We start from the raw sequence: 17,619 nt of genomic DNA, 5'->3' as shown, positions 1-17,619 counted from the left end.
ATTTATTTGATATTGTTCATGACGATCATAAATTAAAATTTTAACTATTTTACAAATAGCAAATCAGAATGAGGTCACAATTGTACTCCAATTCAATTCTTTGTGTCATTAATTCGTTTGCAATAGAAGCAAAGCGATAATTATAGTTACGCTTCATTTGTCGACATGAAGACATAAGTAACAATCTAAGGCATTTGTCTATTATTATTAAGTTATAAGTGGGAAAAGACTAAGGGCGATCATAGCTACCGCATTCCGTACCCATGTTTAGAATTGTGAATAAAGCATTAATTGTATCTACTTTATCGTCAATGACCCCAATCATTAGTCGTTATTTTACACCTATACCGTGACGATCAGACATGGTATGGTAGTTTATGTCACATGTACAAGTATTCTTTTCGTTATCACAAAACTTTCTAGCTTACTATCTAATATAAATCGCTATAAGGGATAAAGTAAGATATTAGTATTAATTTATCGACGATTTATAATTTTAAAGTATCCTAAAGGTATGCTTTACTTTTGCACTGTATAATCTAAATTGGCTATAAATAAATGAGTGTTGGGGTTATTCTTTGCATTAATATTCTCGGTAGTACATACTAAGGAATAGAAAGTCTTTAAAATCATTTTAACTATATCAAACTAAATAAAAAAAGATGAAAAGTAGGGCAATGTACAGAAACTGAATTGAGTTAGAAACCAATAAACGAGCTTACTCCGAAAAAATATCAATTAATCCAATCTCATTTAGCCCTTGTCATCATGGTGATATTCTATAAAATTTAGTAAAGTAAAATGAAAACGGTGACGACATATGAACTGAATATTGACTTTCTTTCCTTTCCTTTCACAAATTTTTTTCAAATTGTAAGCTCAATCCAATTAAGTCTATTAATTAATTAGGATATTATGTTATTATCTTTATCATCGGTGTTAGACTATTACATAACTCTATGGTTAATTAATTAGAAATTGGTTTCCCGGCCGTTTAGGACTTTATTTACTTAACGGAGTATATACTATTTTTTCATGATCAACATAATTAGTTGTTTTTATATTGGTATTGACTCTCCTTGTCTATCAATGGCTGTATTAAGCAGCATATTAGATGTCATCAACTCAATGACGTTGTCGATTATCATGCATATGTAATTATCGTCAGCTAACTATGACATATTGTTTTTTGAATATGTTACGAATAGATTCCATCAAGAGTAGCTTTGAAATAAGTTACGTCTCAAGTTATTATTCTATCGTCGAAGATCCAACACATGATCAAATTATTCTGGGCGCAAAGTACGTTCCACGGGAAATAATTTTTTCTACGTACTAATTAAGTGATATTTCCTATTTTGATCATTTGATCCGACAATCGAATCTATCTATTTGTATCTAGTACCTTTTCTAATGACTGATAACACATCTTTTAGATAATTCTTATTTTTATCTTACAATATAATTTAGGAATTATATTATTGCCTTACGAAAACAATCCTTAAATTTATTGCAAGTAAGTTATTAAGAGTTCTGAATCAATTGAATAAGAATCATCTTCTAGGTAGACTATTTGAAAATTACTTTCTAATGAATAACTTACTTTAGTTTGGCTATTGTCGTCTTAAAGTCAATAAAGTTTTAGCGTGTTGTATTTAAATTTATAGATATGTGTATATATTTAAATGTTGGATCCCATGATTTGAATATTCAAATCGCATGATAGAATAACTAAGATTAGATTCCATACACGCTTTTTCGACAATCAACATCATTCCAATGTATTGTTGCCTAGTTTAATCCAATCATCTTATCTTGATGATTCTATTGTTATGGTCGTGTGTCTAATAGTTGATAATTCATATCTGGAACTATAGATTGTTCCTTATAATTCATCGCTACAGCAAAAGCGCCAATGTCAATTCCGACCATCATCATCACCTAATGTGGTAAGTTATCCAACTGTGCACTATTTGTTTGATTGGATTGATGAAAAAGAAAGGCAGAGAAACTGTAAGGCGTGACAAGACAAATAATACATTCGACCAATAACTATTCATCAACCAACGCCCGTTTGATCTATTGCCGAGTAATTTAGCTTCATTCTATCTACTACAGACAATGACAATCTTAATCTCGGCTTTGATCGTTTTTGATACTTCTCTTAAACTATGGACCAGATGTTGTTGACACCATCATATTACAACCAACATCTAGTCCGGTATTTTAGAAAAGTGCAAATAAGCAATTTCTGTAGTTTTTATTTTTAATCTCAATGCCAGATTTATGAAGAGCATAGATATTCTATCTTGGCTTTATTCATCAAGTGGTTGTTTTTTTGTTATTGAACCCGTAGCTCAGTATTGATGCTTGAAGATGAACAATAAGATCTATTTAATATGATAATCTGGTGTACCATTTCTATCTTAAAAACTTCTCTTATTCTTTCTATAGTCTATCATAATAACTATAAGAAAGATTTCCTGGTAAATTAACTGAATCAGTAACTTTTTCCTACTTTTAATCAAATATAAAGAGATAGTTGAGTTAGTACATTCGCTTTCGTGATAAATTTGAATTTAAAGGATGAAATGGACGTACCCTACTAGCATGATTACTTTTCTGATCAAACTATGACTTTATCGGTCAAAAAATGATCTAAAAGAATCAAATTCATTGGCAGATTGATATTTACCCTCGTTAGGTCATCGCTGTTTACTTTCTTACGTGGTAACAACTGCTCTCGATCCAATTAAATCATAGCTGACCCCGCCATAATATACATAATCAAGTTATTGATAGATAGGCATAGAATTCATTTGTTTACTTAGCACCGTTATACCGTTTTGGTCATCATTATAGTCCAACTATTAACTACCAATTACTAAAATACGCTTAAACACACTAATTTCGACATTTTAAAGGCAGCATTTAGAGATTCAACAGCGGCATACTACAATCTCCTATCATATATTAAAGTGATCGCATAATGAAATTTGACAAATATTTCACATTGTAGCTTTCTCCTTTGTAATCTATTTTTAATTAAATTCGATACATGATCATAATTGGCATATGATATCATTCCTACGAACATTCCATAACGAGCGATAAATAAGCCCTTCATTTATAATCACTGCATTTGTCAAATGGACCATCATAATTCGATTATATCTTTTCCGTTGAAAAGCTTAAGCTGTCGTCATTATTTTAAGCTTGATTAGCTTAAAAATGATTAGGTTCATCTAGCACAGATATCTTTAACATCACTATCAACCACTTGTAAGGGATTTCATTTAATTTTTTCAAATTATCATTAATAGAATTTATGCAATAATTATGTGACTTTTTTGGCTATCGTTGGGCGCAACCTATATTCCTGTGGCAGTTATTCGCTGGCTCCTAATTGTACCATCCGAAAGGTAAATAATAAGCCTGACCGTAACCATGATCTAGATGCTAAATCAACACGATTAATGCAAATAACGTTCTAGCTAGTATTCTATCAACAAAATGAATTTATTTTCATGATAATGTAATGATAGTTAGCGACCCTAACAGATTAAACTAACAACTTGCTGTCAATCGTTGCATTGCTTGATCTTGAATAGAATTGTTTTCTTAATTGGCCGATTATTTTTTAGCTCTCCAATTTACATCAAATATTACATACACACGATGGACATGGTCTAGTCTCCTTTAATCCAGCATTACCAAGTATCAATGCCATCTCAGGTATGAAGATACGACGCTACGAATATTTAAACAGCTCAATATAATTAAATTAAGCAATACAAACTATTTTCAAACTCTAATATCGAAAACGTTTATTAATTCGATTTAATCACATGATTTTCATATGAATCAGCTAAATTAGTAGATCTATCAGAAGGATTAGTCTAGTAAAAGAAACAGTTTCATTCTATTTCTAGTCTATTAAAATCACAATTAAAATGTAAATTTAGCATTTACGCGCCCTCTAACTGTTCAAAATATTTATCCACCAGAGCAATCGCTAATTTTAAATAAGATAATGGTCATATCCACATCAATAGTAATAATTTAATCTGAAGAAAATCCGTTAATCTGGTTTAATAGGATAATTAATACAGTAGGGGTTCTTATTAACAATGACGATCATATGCGTATAGTACCTAACTGTCAGAATTTTTCGATATTTTATATTTTTAATCGGGCAAACATGGACAGTTAGTTTATACTTCTTACAAAACGAACATACCAAACTGATGTAAAAAGCAAACTTCGATCATAACTACCCATAATTAGGGCTAAGGGTTGACTACCTCTTCCTATATTCTAATACTGATGAATTTATAAATACTTAATTAACTATTTCGCGCTTAATTAGCAACTGGCTCTGTCCATCCATCCGACTAGCACTAGCTGTTATAATTATAATTAGCAACTATATAAAACCAGATTTGATGATTGCATTACGGTAATAAGAATAATTTGATCAGTTTGCCTTAAGCAAGATTTCACTGTTACATATTATGGGTTACTACGGTTAGAAAGTAGCTTTAAGATAGTAGCAGCTACATCCTACTTCTAGAATGAGCACGTAAATTTATTGGCAACTCTAGAGAGTAAGCATAAATCTTTCAATTACATACGGTAATTAATAGTAGAATAACATTGTAGAAATTGATTTATGAATAGTGCAGGATAATTATAAAGTCTCCAATGCTGATATGAAATATTAGCACAAAATTGGTTAATAAATTGGTTTATGTGGCTATATTAACCGGATCAGTAGACTTATTAGTCATAAATCATTTCCATTATGTAATGCTTACTTATGTAGCACTTGGAAGCGTAAATTTAATGAAATAGGTTTACTGATATCTAGTATATAGAATATCAAAATTTCAGAAGTAGGCTTGGCATTAAAAATAGCATTACCATGAGGTATAAATGTAAAAGCACATCTAACTATCACTAATTTAAGAGAAAAGCAGTTCGGTTGCTTGGCAATTTAAAAAAAAATACTGAATGATTCTTGTTCCTTTAATATATGACAAAGAATTCTAGAAAAATATACTTTAATTTTAATTATCGATATTTTTTAATTTTACAAAAATAGCGGATGGAAGCCTTTATGGTGGAACAGTCTATGATATCGATAGGAAAAGTTACACCATTCAGCGCCGCTTTGGTGGAAAAGTATCCTTGAATACGGACGGTAGTAGTCCGACTTGGTTAAATGGTAAGAATAGAATGATCATGATTTGGCATGAAGTGTAATTAGAGATTATACCCTCAGATTGAATGAAGATACAGCATAGCGTAAACGCAATCAAAATATGAATTTTAGTAACTTAAACACAAGTGTAATGCATATTTAATGGTAATAATTTGGCCTAAAATCGGTCACTTTAGTATACTAAATTATAATGATAAGTGTCGTGCTACTGGGTATATTTTGGGACATAAGCAAATGCAAACCCTTATCCATAATATCAACCCATCTACTTCTGTAAATATAATATCTTAATATTTGAATTTGTGCAAATCTCTCGATCTAATCAATCTTATTTTAAAATTTGCAGCCCCACGATTTGCCGGCTTTCATGAAAGTTTAAATCACATGTTTGTTTGGTTTTCTGAAACAATTCAAGAGTTTCAAGAAGCAGATAATGTAATTAAATGTCTATCATTGCGCTATAATTCTACGTAGAGGAGAATCTTGTAGAGTTTTATAAATTTGAATACTATTGGAATGCAGATTACTTTAGTTATTATTAGTCTTAAGAATCTATTCTTGTAATTCTTGCTCTTAAATTCTTTATTTTGCGTCATTAATAATATGAATTCTACCTCGATCTATCTTGATTTACATAATTAGGCTGTTTACCCACGTATTGCTCGTATTTGCAAGGTAAATTAGGCGAAATGCGATGAATAGTATGGTACAATTACCTAAGTTATAAAAATTTAACCATCAAGTAGGGTACTTGTCTATTTCTACGGCTTCATGTAGTATTGAATCAATATCGTAACTTAATTTCAATCAATTAAGCTACAAAAGCAACTATTAATCTAAATCATAATTATGCACAGAATGATATTGGTGGGGTATACATCCTTCGTAACCAATGGACAACTTTCGCCAAAGCCAGACTTAACTGTTCTCTTCCTGGTAAATTTCCCTTCTACTTCCGCAATATCAGTAAGTCTCGTCGCAAGTAATAATTAGTGTTATTATCTAAATGAACTGATTAATAAGATCTAAAATATTCACTCCTAAATAATTCAATATGTACAAATGTATCGTAAACTGTTCGTATTCTTCAAGTTATTCCTGCTAAAAATAAAAATATTATCACTTTGTATTTGCACATTGTAGAAGACATATTTAGAATGGAAGATACTAAAACCACTTATGCAGTCTTTACAACATTAAGGTAGGTGCTATAATTCTACGAACAAGTTACATTAATCAAGTAGTCTAAATCGAATACGACATAAAGAAATGAATTACAAAAATTCATTCATTTTCATATTTTTTAACCTTACCGCTATATAGTAATGGATTACCAGGCTCTGCTATTTGCGCATTTAAAGATGAAGCTATTAATGCTGTCTTCGCCAGTGACTATATTCGTCGGGATGAAAATGGCAAATGGCAAAAAGCGACTAATCCAGGACATATAGAAAAGGTTAGCAGCGGTTAAAGGACTGCTGTAGTTAATTATTTAGCCTTAAAATAGATCATACATCAATTAAATCTAGCATATAAAATAGTGAATTAAGATGCAAGCTATCATCAAGATTTAGATAGCACAGAACGTGTAAATTTGGACAAAATTGATTCTCACCTATTGCTCACTTTGCCTTTCTTCTCTTTAGTGTGAAACATACGAAACCAGTATTTCAAGAGGGCAACCAGCTGGAACTACCAAACGTGATCTTTTCCAGGCTATGAAATATCAATCGATGGCAAAAGTTGTTCAACCAATACAAAAAATACCTTTGGTTGTCATGAATGATGTTCGATTTTCCAAATTAATGATTGATAAAGTTCAAATCCGTGGTGGACAACATGTTCAAATTTTTTTTGTAGCTACAGGTATCAGAGGATGCATAATTATGCAATTAAATTCCAACTAACGTCTCTATTCTACTTATAAAAGACGCAATTATCTAACCAAATTAAATGATATGATTATCAACCAGATCATGGGACCGTACTTAAAATGTATCAACCACACGGTCGACAAAAATTGTGTACCATTGAGGAAATTAAAATTTCATCCGTAAGTAAAATTAGCTCATTAATTTTCCATAGTTATTCTCCACATTAGAATCCCTTTGATGCATGGATTGATTAAATAAGTATAATCACATCATAATAGGCTATGAAAGGAGAGAAAATTACTAATATGCTCTTTATTAAGAAAGAGGTAAACCGAATGACTTAGCTAAGAAGATAATTAACTTAACTTTAAATGAATTTCCTAAATCAGTTATCGATTTATTATATATATATATAAAGCTACGATAGAGATTGTAGAGATTATACTGATCTTACATCATTTCATAATCTAGAAATATCTCTTCATAACTACTGAAACGAAAGTTTTAAGAATTGGCATCAATCGATGCGGTCGGTATGCCACTCAAAGGTAAGTAGACTGGTATTGGAAGAATGCAATTAAGGAAATACCTCTAACAAAATATTTGTATGCTTTCGATGTTGTCCTATAGCCAGTGCCTTCTAGCTCATGATCCATACTGCGGGTGGTCTGTTAAGGACAACAAATGTACCGAATATACGCCACTGTAAGCAATCAATTACTTATAATTATCATAATATATAATAATCACCATTTTGGACTGAATGATAACTGTCAAAATTTAGTTCTAATTGGATACAAGATTTAAGCAAGTGTCCTACATCCAAGATCGACTCAGGTATGAATTGAAGGTTTTGTTTTAATCATATTAAAATGAATCGATTCTAACACAAAATTTCCATTGCTGTTGCATCTATCTTATAGAGGGTTGGACAAATTGGTATAGTTGCCATCAGAGTGATCTTGGCAAATGTCAGTGTAGAAAGCAATATTGCTTAGGTTGTCGTACAACGCAAATAGTTAAAATCGATGCAGTTAATTGCACAGGTAAATTAGCATTAAAATAGCATCTTCTTTAGCCAGACAATGTCATGCTAGCCTATAATACTGCCATAGTAGTGGAAAGTTGTTGCTAATGATGAATAATTCTATAAAGGTGTACAAAATTATTCACCATGGTCGGAATGGTCTCCATGCTCAAAATCATGCGGATTTGATGGTGTTCAGAGACGTACAAGAAGCTGTGGTCGTCCACCTTGCGACAAAACGACAGAAGAAACTCGTTCCTGTAATCAGCAAATTATTTGCCCAGGTATGCATCTATCTACAATCTATCATTTCCAATTCATCTCCGATCTCCATTTCTAACATGTATATTGATATTATGTGTTGAAAGCATGATATACGGTAGAGAGGCTTACTTAATTTCTTTCCATATCTGTCATTTAGCAATCGACGGAGCTTGGTCAGAATGGTCTAGTTGGGCATCTTGCAATAAGAAATGTGATAATGACATGGTAACAACCAGAAAAAGAGAATGTAATAATCCAACGCCACAATATGGTGGTCGCGATTGCTCTGGTGACTATCTCGAGCAGAAATCCTGCCTTGCGAGTCAATATTGCCAAGAGCAAACGCTAACGAGTGTTTGGACACCATGGCTAGCCGTAAATCATTCCACTACGCAACGACGATTCCGATTTACTTGTTTTGCTCGATTACCAGCAGAACGTAAAGAGAAGGATATGCGAATTAATGAAATGGAAACAGAATCTCGTAATTGCGATGCTAATGGCCAATGCCAAAAATTTCAAAGTAATGATGGTCAGTGGTCATCATGGCAGCCATGGACACCATGCAGTAGTACATGCGGAACTGGTATCCGCACTCGAAATAGAACCTGCGATAATCCAGTTCCCACCGACGGTGGTCAACCATGCCATGGTAATTCGATTGAAACCGTCGTCTGCACCTTGAATCCATGCACAACTGAAGGTAAAAATTTTCTTATAATTGTAATATAGGAGAGAAAATTATTCAGGTGTTGATAGTTGCATAAAAATGAGTCATACCCATGACGGATACCTCGAATATCAATAATCGAGCTATTCGTAATTGGATTTGATCATCAAGCTTAAAAACGTCATATAAATATGTCCTAATTACTCATTCCGATGAATATAACTAAAATTTTAAAGATTGAGAATTAAAGCCTTCAATTTAATTTAATAACGAACCATTAAAATAATCTGCCGCAAATAGCGACCAAATTGATTAATAGACGAGTATTTGAATACACGTATGAATGTGGATACTAATTTGTTTACTACTAATAAATGATTAGTGGTGAATGCTGCTGTCATTCCAATTTGGAGTTGTTGGACGGAATGGTCGCCATGTAGTCGAACATGTGGTGGTGGCAATCAAATTCGAACTAGAACATGCCGTGATGGAGTATCCAATCAAGTTTTAGATGCTGATCAATGTGGTGGATATGATATGCGAGAATCCAAGAGTTGTAATCGATTTGATTGCTATTCTGATAGCGATAAAGTTTGCGATGATTGGACAATTTGGTCAGCTTGCATTAATAATCGCCAAGTTCGATCGCGAAATTGTAATTGTCATAATAGTACAAGCTGCGATGTGATCCAAACGGAGATTCAAACTTGTGGTGAAGTTTATCCGACTATGGCTCAGTGTAGTAATACAGGTAAACTTAATAAACTAGTTTAAAACGCGATTCTGCAATCTAAAATTTCAGATACTGCATGGAATCGTCAAATGCCAATAAATTTCAGTTTAGTTGATGAATAATTTTGCAGATAGTATAAAGGATTTAATTTCGGCCCGCATCGTTAATGCAATCTTGCATTTATTGACCAATAAAAAGTAGAATAATTGGCTGTAGTTTTAAAATCTTGTCTATCTGTCTGATATATATATATGTAAGGTTAATTAAGATCTTTTATTTAATCTATGTTTTCCATTAGATGGCCAGCAACAACAAATTCAATCTGGTACAACAGATTCAACTGTTTCTGCTAGGAACGACGATAATTCTAAACTAAATATCATTACATTAGTAGTAGTCAGCAGCGTTAGTAGCGTCTTATGCTCTGTACTGTCAGTTTTGATTTATATCCAAATCAATCACATCATCCGTAGTCGGCGAAAGAAAGACAAGGATCAAGCGAATACAGTCTATGTCGAGAGATATCCGTCAAAATTACCAGTAGGTCTAGCGCAATCAGATGATTCACAAGATGATAAGAAAGTTGCTCCAGTGGCAACTAAAAATCATGTTGTAACCGTAGAAGACGAAGAAAATGGAACATTTTCAATCAACCAAAATCCTAAATATACAGCTATGACAGCCATAGCATTAGATAGGAGATTGAGTAATAGCAGTAGCAGTAGCAGTAGCGGTTTTGATAATAATAGCTCGATAGAGGATGATTAACATAAAACAAAAGTTCTTTTAGGCATGATAATTATATTTCTATTCTTATTTATATTTATATATTCATCGATATAGGCGTGTATATATATAGTATATATTTAGAAGGAAAATTATATCTGATGCTTTGGTTTAATTACCAAATTTTATTGCTTTGTACAGTAATAAACTTGACTAGATGATTAATACGAATTTTGTTTTATAGATTTGGATATGATTTGGTTAACGATTTCTTTTAATTTATATTCTTCTACTTTAACTCGATATCACTTCTGAATACTGTATATCGAAATCGTTTTAATAACTATTTTGCTCTGTGCTTAATATCATTTCAATTTAAACAAATTATAAATTCGATTGCGAACTTGCCAGGTAGTCACCAATTTTATGGCAAATCATGATTGTAATTTAAGTTATAGTAAGCTAGAATTGATGATTTTTCAACATTCTCTGATCACGGTTGTGTGGATTTTATTTTCTCATTGATGCTAATTAATGCATATAATAATATAAGATTGTCGGTAATTAGAAGAAATATGAACTAAATTTACTCGAGGCCGATATTATTATTGATATTCTACATTTTAGAATATTACTTCGCCTTGCAACATAATTCATTTATTGCCACAATTGTGATTACTCATATTATCATTATTCTTATTAAATAAATCAGGTTTCCGTTTGTAATTCACGCATATTATATATTAGTACATACCAGCTTGAACTTGTTACCTCAAAGTGAACTTACTTCTTTGCTAATATTTTTTACGTAAGCATTAACACAAATTGTTATGCACTATTATAATATATTTGAGGTTCAGATCATAATTTGCTGGCATGCTATCTAGTACTGAATTCACTTAAAATTACTGCTCATAGTCAATTTCATCACCCTTTATATTAGAATAGATGTCTGTATACTATCAATTTGTATTTCGACCACAAGAATTCAGCTTAGAATTCATTTATTTTCAATATCACAATGTCTTAAAAATGCCATCGCTTAGAAAACTTCTACTGTCATTAATTTTACAACATTAGCAATTTGACTTTCAGTTCATAATTTTCTTGCTCGTTACCTAGACTCCTTTTACTTGAAATTACTACTCTTTGTAAATTTCAGCATTATTGATACTTTGTATGGGCATTCTAATAAATTACTAAGACTTCAATACACAATGCCGTAAAATTGCTATGGCGTAGAAAATCTCTATCGTCGTTAATACGAACTCGTAATACAACATTAGCAGAAGAATAAGATTTATCCGCATGATGTTACATTTCGGATTTCAGCCGCTACCGTGATGAATTTAATTATAAGTTTGTCTATTTTATCATAGCTGGAGATAGATTTTTATCCTTAAATCAACTAGTTCAAAGTCATATTAGTTAACGCGTTTAGCTTTCATTTCTACACTATACAATTACTTCTCCATTTATTCTTAATACCCTATAGATATTTGCCGGATAGGTGACCCACATCTAAAAGTCAGAATACTGATAATTAGTCAGAATGCTGGCAGTTATGATAGAGTCTCATCATAGCTGCCGCTTCTTCAGAAGCTCAGTCGAAAATCTACCAAATGATTTATTGATAGTATCCTGTAGATATTAAATATACAAGTAATATGTAATAGTCAAGATAATTATAAAATCTATTTAGCATAGTAAGAGATATCAAGTTACCAAATATATGGCCAATTTGTCGAATCAAATGCGTTATTTCTCATCTTATTTTTGGCACGAAGATTATATGCATTAGCATCATCTCTTTTTCTATATGAACGCCAGATTACTTGTATTGTAACTTCTAAATATATCATTTTTTAGGTTAGATATGAATGTAAATAGTCCTAGGTAGAAGAACTAATTCTTGTAAAAAAGTAATTCTAATAATATATTAAAGTTCTTATCATGTTATTTTTAAGTCATATCAGATTATTGTAGATGTAATTTGTCGATTTGAAATATAATTTTACCTTTGTTTTCGTCGTCTACTTATTCACCATGCCATATGAGTATAAGTAAAAAAATCATTTCTAATCTTTTTCGAAATCTAAAGAAGGCAGCTAGATCATTCCTGGTTGTTCTTATTGCAGCGATGCTGTGCAAAAATGACTATTAGATCAATCTCACCTATGCCATTCCGCAATAGTTCGAATTGGCCGATTCTATTAACGATTATGATTTGTTAAAAGCATCCATTCGCCAAAAATTATAATCACGATCATTTTTTAAGCTACTGAAATACTCTCTATTGACTCGATAATATGGTACTGACAGTTCAAGATACTCCATTGATATCAATACTCCATTCAATGCGATGGCATTCTCAAATTGTTAGTCTACTTCTATTAATTTAAATCAAACGTACTACCATCAGGCATCGCAAGATTTATTTTTATGACTTTGCTGAAAGATAAGTTTACATTGTTGCAGGTAATATCATCAATATGATTAAGCTAGCATTAGTGTTTATTTAAACTTAACTAGTCAACTCCATTATTTCTGCTTTGAATTAATTTATTATGATAATAATAAGTATTTGAAGTGAAGAATGATAACAAGCTATCACAATAGCATAGCAAGTTATTCTAACGTCAAATGATTGAATATAAAAATGGGAAGCAGGTGAAAAATTAGAATGCAAGGCTAAACAATATCATAGAAAATGGAACTATAATATGACGCTAATTTCTATATCGCATTGTTCAATAGAATACAGACTCCTACCAGTATTATAACAAAAATGCCATCCCACAATCGTATAATGTCAACTTGTACAGTAGAAATATGGCAGTAATTCACTTTTAGTTCAATCAAACGTAGTGCAACGATAAATAATGCAGCTATTCGTGCTAGAAAGGTCGCGATCCACCTGTCAAACTTATCAGAAATGGATTTAAATGAATAGTTCTAAAATGATCATTTTTGTAAAATAAATCCTTATTGAACGGTATTATCAATACTATTTTTGGGTTTTTGTGCGTAGGAAGGAAGAGGGAAGAGCTAGTGTTAAATCATAATCCAAAATACTAATTATCGCTTGCTTTAAAGTAATAATATTAATTTGGTTTTGATATCTTCAAGATATCATTAAATTCTTTCTTAAAGTGTAACTGATCATATATCAATACCGGTATGAAATTATCAAATGAAAATGAGCTAACTATATTACTAGATAGATTTTTTTATCATTTGTTTGTTGATATACTTCGAAAGATGACAACATCAACAATACTTTGATAGATTGTAGCAATAACTTCCCAGCTTTAGAATAATTTTTCACCTGGTTCTGATACAATCGATCGCAAATATAACAGTTATATCAATATTCAATATTTTACGATAGGCTATTTCAATATACTTCGGAAGTCAATAACGTTAACATTATTTCGACATATTTTAGCCATGACATCCGTATTTTATAAATACTCTTCACCTGTCTATGGCACAATTGGTAGCAAATATGACATTATATTTGGAAACATAATCAGAATAATATTCAATATTTTCTAAAGTTTTTTTCAACTCCATTATAAAGAATACAAACATGTTAACATCGAATTTATAATAATGCTAAAAAAATCAAATTTCTCTTTTAATCTTTGTAACTTGATATAGCGTCGAGACAAAAATGAGCGATTCAATGTAGAGTATGGGGATGTTTATTTACAAATTGTAGCTTGTTTTTACTCAAAGCGAGTAGTACAGTTTCAAGCTCTTGATTATCAATATAATGGCTCTAAAAGAGTCTCTTATATTTTTGAGCTAACGGTTAATCTTTAGCTATGACAATATCTGTTGCATGTTTGCAAATAAATTATCTTGATGCAATTTTATTTAGACTTGAATTTAGCTGACATTCTAGTCGACCTTTGTTATGATAGATCGAGATATAGGAACTTTAATAAATGATCGATATTAATATACCTTCAATAACGCTTTTATAAGGCCCTATAGGATAGGTAAACATGGAACTTAATAAAAATTACAAATGCAAAGCCACGATTATACGTAGCTGGAATTTCTTGATGATATAAATTTTAACACTGAACATAGATCAGCAAATTTTCTACAATAGCATTAGTGGGTTCGATGTTATAATTTAAAGGGCAAGCTAGAATAGATGATCATTACGAATACTATAGTTAAATGTTGCAAGATCAAATTAACAACAAGTGATTGTATACAAGACTTTTGCAATTTTATGAAGGTTCGCCTTCCTCATAGAATTCGATTTAGACAGAAATTATTTGTTATTAAAATTCTCAGCTTTTATTTCCCATCACGGAAGCTTTTAATACGCTACCGGTTTCATGCCAGGTCGCATTAATCCTAATCGTACGTTTCAAAATTTCCGATAGCCTCCCTCTATGAATTCAGAGTTTTCTTTAAAAATGCCGATTTTACATAAAGAATTCACCGTATTTATATCATATCCTACATATTTTAGCCTTGCCTTTATGATATCATAGATTTTTAGTATTCCTAGCATATAAGTAGATTATAAAATTTCTTCACTAAAATCACTTATCTGTAATACAGTATTTGTGGCATGATCGAGAGAGTAGGAATAAACTGACTATATAATAATAAGGAATACTTGCTATATATTAAAGGTATCAAGCTCTTGCCTTATACTTTCCCATCTTCTCATCAATAATTACATAATGTTTGTGTTATTAATATCTCTATAAGAATTTTACAAGTATACTCTAGATAATTGACTACACTCGTTATTCATTATCTTGTAATTACCTGAGCTATATCACTGAAACACAAGTTCTTGCTAACAATGGTAAGTTATTTGCCTTTAACTCCGTCTTTTTCATTCCAAGAAATAATTTATTCTTAAGACAGACCGAAAGTATCTTTCATATTATTTTCTTCTATAGAAATCGGCAGCACCTGTACTATAGCAATATAATAGGTGTCTTTACAGATCTTTTAAATGCTCAATAAAGAAGCAGTGTAATACTTTATAAGATCTCCATGTTCTTGATAGTAAGTTATGTTAAGAATCTAATATAAGCAATTAACATCCCAAGCATCATAAATCTAATCAAGACAAATTTATACCTGAATATATCAATAGTTTAGTATGGTTCAATCCAAAATTAATAGCGTCTGTGGGACTATGCCCATAAATTTAAGTTTGGCCAGTAATTATAAAATGTATGGAATTGAATTGAATAGCTGATAGTTACATAGTACTATGTTGACCAAATAGCCTTATTTTCAATAAAAATTATTTTTGAAAATGCGTGCAAATATTAACTACTTAGTAATACATGCTTGGCTGTAATTGAACGAATGGAAAAAATATGCTGATTCATTCCATATCCATATTTTCTTGGCATCCAAATCATGAATTCTGTCTGATAAATTAGATTAATTAAAATTGCAATCATTTATGGACAATAAGACTAGAGCAGATGATTCGTGATTCCTTCGCAATAGCAATTTTATTATATCCGGTTTAAAAGTGGTTAACAACACTTACTGACCGCTTGGTTCGTTGAATAACTTTCAAGAGCTTTGAATGCTTTCAATTCAGGCAATAACAATCTTATTCTTATTAGGCAAAGGTAATTCAGAAGCCGTCACATAGTAAGCCAATAAAGGCAGTTGACATAGTAACTGTATTATTATTGAATTCATTTTAATTTATACCGTATGAATCATTTTTAAAGCTATTAAATTCTTAAGATTGGCCAATTTAAGAATAGATTACTCTAGTTTCCTTCACCTGATTTCGGTAGGAATAAAAACGATACAATTCGTTATTCATTTAGAGTTATTGTTGCAAATAATATCTTAATGTCACGGCTAATTAAGTCTAATGTTTTTGACTTATTATTTTGCCACTTTATGACGATCAAGAAGAAACAAAGAAAGTAAAAGATCGATGATAATATTACTTTAACTTAGGTTAGATGTAGAGATAACAAATAAATAACGAAATTGATCAAAATATTCATTACTTAGCCATCAAGTAAGAAAGAAGTACATTTTGATTATGTCGTTGAAAATTTGGAATAAACTTGTTTACTTGCTTATTGATTGGACGATAAAATTGAAACTTTTTGAAATTATAATATAATCTACCTTTTAGATAGGCGATTAAATGGCATCAAAACTGAACATAGCCAACCATATCCAAATTTTAGATATTATCGATAATAGTGGTTTACACTAGGTGGGTTTACATCAAAACGAATTGGTGATATTGGATTGAACAAGCTAATACAACGATAAGGGTTGTAATCTCATTAGTTTTTAATGAAGATTGCGAGGTATCATAATTTTGAGTAAGATAATTCCTTAAAGGTTACAAGATAATCGTGAAAAATTGTTGCATGGAAGATAATATTGAATTCAATCACTGATCAAAGTCATTCTGTATTTAATTTAGAACCGATAAAAATAATATGGTTCTGATTAATTCTTTATAAGTACAATTATAATTTTATTGTATTTGATAATGGTTGAAGAGATAAATGCCCTATCGACGTCAAGAATAGCATCAATAAGTCAGAAATGACTATAGATTGTGTGAGAAAATTTTCTAGACATGAATAGTATAAGATAGAGATATAATAGAATTTTATAATCACTGATTAAATAGCCATAAAGCAGCCCATAGGGCTACATATCCAGCCTGATTAAGCGGAACTTATCTAGCCTCAGCGATGAATTAAATTAATCATCGATATTAACTATCCAACCTATTGAAACGTAGATAATCTAATACTCTTATTTAATTCTCAATAATTAAGATCGAAATTTTATAAATTAAATTTGATAACGCTACACTTGAGTGGAAATCTATTTTTGCAGATAGACATACCTAATGTGAATGACATTACTCCATATTTTTTACCCTTTTCTCTTATCTTCTCTATACTATTACAACAGTTAATACTCGTTCTCATGGCCTTTGCCCATCCGCCACCTGCTCTCTTACTTCATCCATCTGCTCGCTATAATCCATCTTAGCTTAGACGCTTTATACTATGTACAAAATTGTAATCTACTATCATTTATGGCTGAGTCGAC

General features: G+C 31.1%; 1 protein-coding gene across 1 annotated transcript; it reads left to right on the top strand.

Moving 5' to 3' along the window:
* Positions 1-1,174: 1,174 nt before the first annotated feature.
* TRIADDRAFT_53875 (uncharacterized protein) lies at positions 1,175-10,560 on the top strand (the record flags this gene model as incomplete). The annotated part of the gene is made up of 22 exons (XM_002110127.1): positions 1,175-1,302; positions 1,471-1,516; positions 1,878-1,949; positions 3,324-3,422; positions 3,645-3,735; positions 5,105-5,227; positions 5,571-5,659; positions 5,867-5,899; positions 6,082-6,190; positions 6,368-6,425; positions 6,548-6,680; positions 6,871-7,090; positions 7,198-7,277; positions 7,377-7,424; positions 7,570-7,646; positions 7,729-7,803; positions 7,883-7,935; positions 8,022-8,144; positions 8,254-8,409; positions 8,547-9,092; positions 9,442-9,810; positions 10,091-10,560. The coding sequence occupies 22 exons, from the start codon at positions 1,175-1,177 to the stop codon at positions 10,558-10,560; spliced, it is 3,198 nt and encodes a 1,065-aa protein (XP_002110163.1).
* Between the last annotated feature and the right edge of the window lie 7,059 nt (positions 10,561-17,619).

Source organism: Trichoplax adhaerens, genomic scaffold, assembly GCF_000150275.1.
Source record: "Trichoplax adhaerens TRIADscaffold_2 genomic scaffold, whole genome shotgun sequence".
NCBI lineage: Eukaryota > Metazoa > Placozoa > Uniplacotomia > Trichoplacea > Trichoplacidae > Trichoplax > Trichoplax adhaerens.
The sequence above is the reverse complement of the archived record's forward strand: the minus strand, read 5'-3'. Positions and strand labels throughout refer to the sequence as shown.